Source organism: Gambusia affinis, linkage group LG04 (genome assembly GCF_019740435.1).
Source record: "Gambusia affinis linkage group LG04, SWU_Gaff_1.0, whole genome shotgun sequence".
Lineage (NCBI taxonomy): Eukaryota > Metazoa > Chordata > Actinopteri > Cyprinodontiformes > Poeciliidae > Gambusia > Gambusia affinis.
The window spans coordinates 24985060-24993408 of NC_057871.1; the positions used below are offsets into that span (position 1 = coordinate 24985060).

The following is an 8349-nucleotide window of genomic DNA, read 5'->3' on the forward strand; positions in this document are numbered from 1 at the left end:
ATTAGTTTTTCCACATCGCTGCTCTTCTTGATCAGCATGTACAGTAAATGTCCCTGTTAGACAAAATGTGTGTTTTTGTTTTTGTAGATGCATAATGTGCCAACAGTTCTAGATGAATGTAGAGGTGGGTTTTTAGTCCTGGTTTAACTCGGTGTTACAGCAGATTTGCAGTTTTCTGGAAGTTTGTTCCAGATTAGAGGAGCATAGAAGCTGAATGCTGCTTCTCAGTGTTTAAAAATGGCGGCGCTTGAATCAGCCGATGAATCGTTGCAGTTTGGGTTTGGTGGTTTGTACAGCAGCTTGTAGATGGAGAGACAAAGAGGAGGAAATTTCACCCCCAAAAAAACTCACATGGAGAGTAATCTCTGACATTTTCTGGACTAAAACTTGGGAATTTCTGAGTTTGAACATTGAAACATTTGGGGGAGGGGAAACATGGAATTTTCTGAGTTTCAAAAGTTGAACATTTTGTAGATTTTTTAAATTTATTTCTGGAAATGTTTCAGATTAATCTAAAAATTTCAGAATATTTTTTGTAGCTTTTTTTTTTTTTTACTTTTAAATCATTTTTTCCTATTAAATTTCTGCATTTATTCTAGTAAATTCTCTACTTTTCAATCTCACAAGGTTTTTTTTTTTCTAGAAAATTTTAGATTCATCTTAAAATTCTTGTTTTGACATAAATGTACTCTTTTTTTATTATATTTTTTTATTATTGTTATTACAAAAAGAGTTCCTGATTTTGTTACCAACGTAAACTTTGATTTCTAAGCTTGAAAAGTCAAAAATTTGCAAAAACAAACAAAATAAAATTGAGATTAAAAATAGGAAATTTCCTAAAAAAAAGAAATCAACAAAATTTTTGACTTTTGAAACTGAGAAATTTCCAGACTTGAAAACTCCAGCGATTAATCTCAACATGTCTTTTCCCGTAACATTTGCTCCTCCTTTTTGTGTCTACAAATAACTGCGATTCGTCGTCATGGAGATCAGCTCTTGATCTCGTCGGCAACGCAAGTTTTCATTATCGCTCACCTTCTCCCTCCCGCAGCTTCAAAGGTCCATCGTCAGACGGACGAGCAGGCGAAGGCGGAACCGGCCGGCGCGCCGCAGCAGCAGGCGCATCCACACAACCTCAACTCCCTTCAGCACCAGTTTCCCCCATTAATGCCCAATAAGAAGCAGCAGCAGCAGCAGCCGCCGCCGCCCCCGCCGCCGCCACAGCCTCCGACAGAGCCCGCCCAGGGGGCTCCCAGTTTAGTAAAGCCGCCCACCATGTCGTACGCGAGCGCCCTCCGAGCGCCTCCCAAACCGAGAGCCGTTCGACCCGAGCAGGTGAAGAAGAACAGCGACCCGCTGTCCCTCCTGCAGGAGCTGAGCATCGGAAGCTCAAACGGTAGCAACGGTTATTATTCTTACTTTAAATGAGAGCCGACTCTCTCGCCTGGTAAGTAAAGCGGAACGCAAAGAAACAAAAAAAAAAAAAGGAAAAAAAAAATGTAAAAGTTTTGTAAAATTTATAAAAAAAAAAAAAATAGTGGAAAGTGCATTTTAAAGAATTGTTTGTAATAGTAGATTTTAGATTTTTTGTTTCTTTTCTCTTTTATTTTAACTTCTGTTGTTTTTTTGTTTGTTTCTCTCCTGACATATCTGTGAAGAAAGTCAGTATATATATAGCAAATGCATTACTGGTATATATATATACATACTCATTATGTATATATGAATATATACTTATATTATCTACACTTGTACATGTACGTAATGCTTAGAAAGCAAAAATACAAAAAAATGAAATAAGATGAAAGATCAATAAAAAAAAACCAAAAAAACGACTTATTTGACCATTTAGCTATCTGCTTAGTTTTCCTGCTTCAGTTGGTCTCTTTAAATGCATTTTTAGTTCTTCTTTTTTCTAACTCCTGTTTTTTGTTTTTGTTTTTGTTTTTTTTAACAGCCATTTGGTTTTATAGTGAACACTGACCGTTCACGCCACTGCAGTTTGTTGTATTGCATGAAAGCTAAGTGGTCGACTGAGTGAAACCGAAAGGAACCGTGTATAGAAGTAGATACATTTTTCCTCTAATCTGTACAGAAAAAGAAAATAAAAGACTGAACTGTATTCCACAAAAAACCAACAAAAAAAAACAACAAATCATATTAATATTTGCATTGTGAGGGTTTTTTTGTTTTGTTTTGTTTTCAGTTTTTTTTTCCTTTTCAGTTCTTTGTCATCATTAACTTAAATAATCTGGTGATTTAGTGATTAATGTGATTATTTATAGAAAAAAAACAAACAAAAAAAACCAAAAAACTTTTCACCAAGATCTCACCGGGAGGAAGTGCAGCGTTCAGACGTCGGAACAGCTTCCATTCAACCGCAACGCGTTTCTTTAGGCCACATGAACTGCTCTGCTTCCATTTACTTTGACTTTTTTTGTTGTTGTTTTATTTTATTTTTTTTTAAATAATCTTTTAAATGTAAAATCGTTTCCCTGCTTTTGCTCGACTTTCAATTTGGATTTTGTGTTACGTGGTTTGGATTAATCTGATGGTCTGTGTAAGTAAGCCGAGAGTTATTAAAATGTGTATCGTAGGATGATTACTTCCAGTCAGATGTTTTTGAACAACAACAACAAAATACTTGAGGAGTAAACCCATAGCAAACAAAATCGGAAAATATCGCAACCAAAAAAACAAAAAACAGACACTGCCGCAGCCATTAACCACAGTTTGAAATTTTATACATTATCTTTTTAATATCTGGATTTGGTCTTAAAGCCATGGAGAAAATTGGTAGCATTTAATTTTTTTGCTTATGAAAAAGTAGATTTTATTAACATTTTACAACCACGTCTCAATTTTAGTCATTGCTTCAATTTTTAAAAAATAAAATGTAAAAATACAGCTACTTCAGAAATCATAAAACTTCTAGTTACATATTTTGTCTTTGTTTATTTCACAACAAATGTTAAATAAACACAACACTGCTAGCTAAAGTTTTACTACTTGCGAATGTTCAGCTAGCAGTTTCACTTCTGGCTAAAGTTTCACTGCTGCAGCTAGCAGTTTTACTACTAGCTAAACTTCAGCTAGCAGTTTTGTTTCTAGCTAAAGTTTCACTACTTTAGCTAGCAGTTTTACTACTAGCTAAACTTCAGCTAGCAGTTTCATTTCTAGCTAAAGTTTCACTGCTGCAGCTAGCAGTTTTACTACTAGCTAAACTTCAGCTAGCAGTTTTATTTTTAGCTAAAGTTTCACTACTTTAGCTAGCAGTTTTACTACTAGCTAAACTTCAGCTAGCAGTTTCATTTCTAGCTAAAGTTTCACTGCTGCAGCTAGCAGTTTTACTACTAGCTAAACTTCAGCTAGCAGTTTTATTTTTAGCTAAAGTTTCACTACTTTAGCTAGCAGTTTTACTACTAGCTAAACTTCAGCTAGCAGTTTCATTTCTAGAAAAAGTTTCACTACTTTAGCTAGCAGTTTTACTACTAGCCAAACTTCAGCTAGCAGTTTCACTTCTGGCTAAGGTTTCACTGCTGCAGCTAGCAGTTTTACTATTAGCTAAACTTCAGCTAGCAGTTTCACTTCTGGCTAAAGTTTCACTACTTTAGCTAGCAGTTTTACTACTAGCTAAACGTCGGCTAGCAGTTTCATTTCTAGCTAAAGTTTCACTACTTTAGCTAGCAGCTGAGATGCTAGCTAAACTTCACTTCTGGCTAAAGGCTTACTGCTTCAGGTAGCAGCTGGCAGTTAAGCTAGCTAAACGTAAGCTAGTGGTTCCACTGGCTGAGTTTGTTTTTTATTCTTGGCTACAAGTTTTATAAACAAAACATTTTTAAACTTAATGCCAGCTATTGATTTTTTTTTTTTAAAAAAAAGCAAAATTATTGCTGTAAAATATTTAGGCAATACTTAAAACAGGCGTGGTGTGCAGGGCTTTTAGTGCATCATAAAATTCAACGTAGAAATATACAATATGATCTAATAATTTATATTTTTAACAGAAAAGCAGCAGTTGCTACTGCTGTGAGTGATTATTTATAAATCATATTATTTATATTGATTCTTACAGGCATAATAATGTTTTTTTTTCCCACCATTTTATCCTCCTCCCCCCCTGCTGTGAATACATTGATATTACCTGCTTAATGAGTTGAACTATCTGCCATGGTAGAACTATCTGCCATGGTAGAGCACTTATTAGAAGGACTTCATGCTTTAAGAGCGGTATAACGCAACATCTTAGCATTTTTAAACCAGAACTTCTTTAAAATGTCAATTACTTTAATATCGCCAACTGCCTAATTGATGAGGGCAGTTTTTAACTTTTACATTGCTTTAAAATTTCTGTCCAAAAAAAACCTTTTTTTATTTTACCAAACGTGACCCTGAGCAAAGACAACAGATTCGTTTAGCAGATTCTTTTCATTTTGTTTCCAGAAGGTCATTTTAAGTTTTAGAAGATTCTGTGTTTATTTTAAGGACGAAATATGTTTTCTAAGTTTGAGTTTTATGTCACTGCAATACAAAGATTTATCCACCACACACACACACACACAAAGAGAGGTGGAGAGTCTGAAGAAGTTTGTTCAAAAACCTTTGACTGTTGGTATGTTTATTAAGATCTGCATAATTGAACAGGACTGGTGATGTTATGGAAGTCATGATTTACAAAAACAAACAAAAAAAACCCAGAGACGGCCCACCTCTTTGATTTAATGGGATTTGTACATCGATTTGTACATCGCTGCTCCAGCAGCTGATCGATCGCTCTTCTGAAAATGTCTTTGATCGTTCTTCTGGCTCGCTCTAGAAAACCACCATAGGGGAAGTTTTTGAGTTTATTTCCAATTTGAGTCGCTGGTTTTCCTGCAAACTGAAAAATTTACGAAATCTCTTCACTGGTAATTGTGGCTTTTTATTGTTGCAGTTAGTCTCTGATGTATTTCTTTCTTTTTTTTTTTCTTTTTAAAAAAAAGCCTTACAGCCGGAAACGAAGATGTTTTAAATGTTGAGCTCTGGATCCTTTTCTTTTCAAGTTTTGACATTTTAAATGACACGCTCCTGGTCATTTTTTATTTTATTTTATCTTTTAATTTACCAGATAAACACCTACTTGTAAATATACATTTTGTATGTATTTACAAAAGAGAACTTTGGGAGCGCCTCGATTTTGTAGAAGCTGATCAATGAAGAGGCACGCCCTTTTTAATTATGCAAATTCAGAAAAAAATAAAGAGAAAACCTAGAAACGGTAGTTGCATCACCTTGTAACTTTGTAGGTTTTTCTTTTTGTTTCTCTTTTTTTTTCTTTTTTTTCTTTTTTTTTTAAGAAGCTGCCCGGCTTGTTTAGCAGAGGAGAATTTCTGTTGCGCCTTTTTAAGACGACCTAATTTACTGTACAATATGTTTTTTTTTTGTTTGTTTTTTAAGTACATCTAGCTGGATTCGTCCTGTCATGTTTTCTCACCACAGCTGTACAACAATCAACACCTGGATTCATTCTTCAGTGTTTAGTCTGTTTTTGTTGTTTTTTTTTTGCTTCTTTTATTGCATGTTGCGATGACCTTGTTGGGTTTTGTTCCCCCGTTTCTATAGGTTTGTAACGATTTCTGGATGAAAAAACGGTAAAGAAAAAAAACAAAACAAAAAAAAAAAACAACACGTTTTTGTTTTCAACCTGCAGAGTTAAATTTTTGGTATTTTTATTTGACGTGTACAAATAACTTGTGACATTATACATAAAACTGTTACTTTTACTAATGTGTCGATCCAAAAAAAATTGAATGGTTGTATACGTTTCCCCCTCTTCCTTTTTCCTCCTCCTGCAGTTTGAAGGGCTAAAGCTGAGGTTGCTCCCTGGGGATCGTGCAGGGAGCCCGTTTTTTTATTAAAATTTTTTTTTCTCTCTCTTGTTTTAAAGTCGTTGGCTAATCTCTAAAGTTGTGCAATACTAATATTTCACCGCTTTTTTTTTTTTTTTTGAAGCTACAGTTTTATTTATTAAGACAGAAGAGATTGAGCCAAAGACATTTTAAAGGGATTTTTTTTTTTTGTTTTTTGTTTCCTGGTTTCTAATATTTCAAGTCTTTGCTCGGTGTGCACCTCGTTAACGCGATGACGTAATCGGAGCTGGATTTGAAAGCTCCCAACATTACACCACAATTCATGGTATGTCCTGGATGTCAAACCAGCTGTAAAGTGTGTGTGTGTGTGTGTGTGTGTGAGTGGCTCACAACTTTAAAAAACAAAAAAAAAGAAAGAGAGAGAAGGTAAGGGAGCAACCTTTGCCCGGCCAGCAGAGAGCACTGTGTCCAGCCTCCTATAGGCGCCGTCTTCTCCTGTTATCCGTTGGCCCTCCTCTGTTCTCCCCCCCGCTGCAGTGAATCAATGGCACACCTGTTCCTCCCTGCTTTCCTGTCCCCATCGGTTTCTCCCTCGTGGGTTCAAAGTAATGAATATTCATTTCAACTGGTGGTTGTTATGAGAACTGATTTAGGCTGTTTTAAAGGTTTTCTTTTCTTTTTTTAATTGTTTCTCTATTAAAGTGTTTTTATTGAAACTGCTCGAGTTTTCTCGCTTTTTTTTCCTCCTTCCTCTTCTTCTTCTCACTCTTTCTGTGCAGAACGGGGCAACACAAAGGCTCCTTTGTGCTCCAGTTGCGTCACGCAGCCGTTTGGGCGACTGAAAATCTGAATCTAGCTTCGCCATTAATGTTCAAGCTAAAGTAAAATGGTGCATATTGCTTTTCTACTGATTTTATAATCTAAACCAGGGTTCAAAATCTTTAAAAAACACATTCCTGTTTACAGTTTAAATTTAAATTTTTTGGCCAACTCATTTCTTAAAGGGGCGGTATTATGTGTTTTCCAGGCACATAGTAATATTTTGTAGCACAATCAAGTAACTGTTGCCTTCACAGTTGTTACAAAAGTACTGTATACATCAAATATGACTTGAAAGAAATTTGATTTTGTAATTGAATGTCTTGAAATTGAGCCCCTGTCTCTTTAAGAAACTCCTGTTCTTTCTGAAACTCCGCCTTCAGGAAGTCTTCACGTTGCTCCTCTATTAACCCTTTAATAACATTTTTACCAGCGTTGCATGAGCTCAGGCTACTGGCTACTTGCTTCTGGCTAGTCTGAAGGAGCTGAGTGGACGGGCGCTCTGAATCAGAAGGTTGGGAACCGCAGATCCAAGGAGAAGCTGCATCTCGAGGGCTGCATTCACAATTTTATGTTTCTTCCTCATTTGGATCATTTGAATTCCACAGTTTTCTTTCTTTTCTTTTCTTTTTTAGAAGAATCATCCTGAAACAGCCGATGCCTCTTAGACGTGCAACAGCAAATCCGGGTCTGAAAGAACACTCATCCGAACAAATTGATACAGAACTTGTCAATATTTTTATTGTATTTTTTTTATTTCCTTAGAAATTTGTAACGAGTAAGAAATACAGAATCAACGCCATTCCAAAGCTCATTCAACTGCATGCTATATAGAGAAAAAGAAACGTATTGCATTCTGGTAACATTTACCCCGAAATGTAACCATTTTATTTCATAACGCAGCAGCAACAACAATTTGAAGAGCTGATTATAAATGAGTAGCTTCATCCAAACATTCCTACAGCTGCATACCATTAATTTGTAAGCGAAGATTATTAAGAGAGCGATAAATCAAACTGAAGTGCCTCTTACTGAAAATAACTTTTTTTTTTTTGCCCTGAGCAAGGTTGAGATTCAGGTTGTTGCAGCTCTGACAGGACGATGTAGTCCGGTCTGACATTACACCGGAGTTCTGTATAAAAGGTTAAGTTAACATTCACACTGTTCACATTACGCATGTGATCCCCAAGCATTTCCAGAGCGAAGTCGAGCAAAGTCTAAATGAATGCGGAGGCTTTCTCAGTCACATCTGTACAAGTTTCTAGTTGCATTTCTTGAATGTCAGAAAGTTTTGTGTTCATAAAAAACACTCCCCCCCCACGTCTTTTACTAAATCTTACATTGAAAGGCGACAACACAGAATAATCTGCGTTGACGTTAAAGTCGGAACAATTTCTTCTAGGAAAACTGGTTGGAAAATGACTAATTAAAGGGATAGTTTGGGTTATCTGAAGAAAGGTTAGAGACGGATCTTACTGGGTTTGTAGAAAAGTAAAGAAGGTTTAGCACTATTTTAGCTCTTTAAAACAGCGCTAACGTAGTTCGAGCTAAGCTGTTTGTACGGCTAACGAGCTGATAGCTTATCGCACTGGCGATTTGTTTACTTATCCTATTTCACACAAACTGACGGTGGTATGAAATCTGTCTGCTGCACTCAGAAGAATATCACTAATATTTTCAG

The 8349-nt window shown here is 35.9% G+C and overlaps 1 protein-coding gene across 2 annotated transcripts in view; it reads left to right on the forward strand.

Moving 5' to 3' along the window:
- helz (helicase with zinc finger) overlaps positions 1–3864 on the forward strand; it is a 59536-nt gene extending 55672 nt beyond the window's left edge. For both annotated transcript variants that reach the window (XM_044113804.1, XM_044113806.1), the window contains exon 33: positions 1052–3864. In XM_044113804.1, the coding sequence (XP_043969739.1) occupies positions 1052–1428 (377 nt within the window). In that variant the 3' untranslated portion in view covers positions 1429–3864. The remainder of the gene's footprint in view (positions 1–1051) is intronic.
- The last annotated feature ends 4485 nt before the right edge of the window (positions 3865–8349 follow it).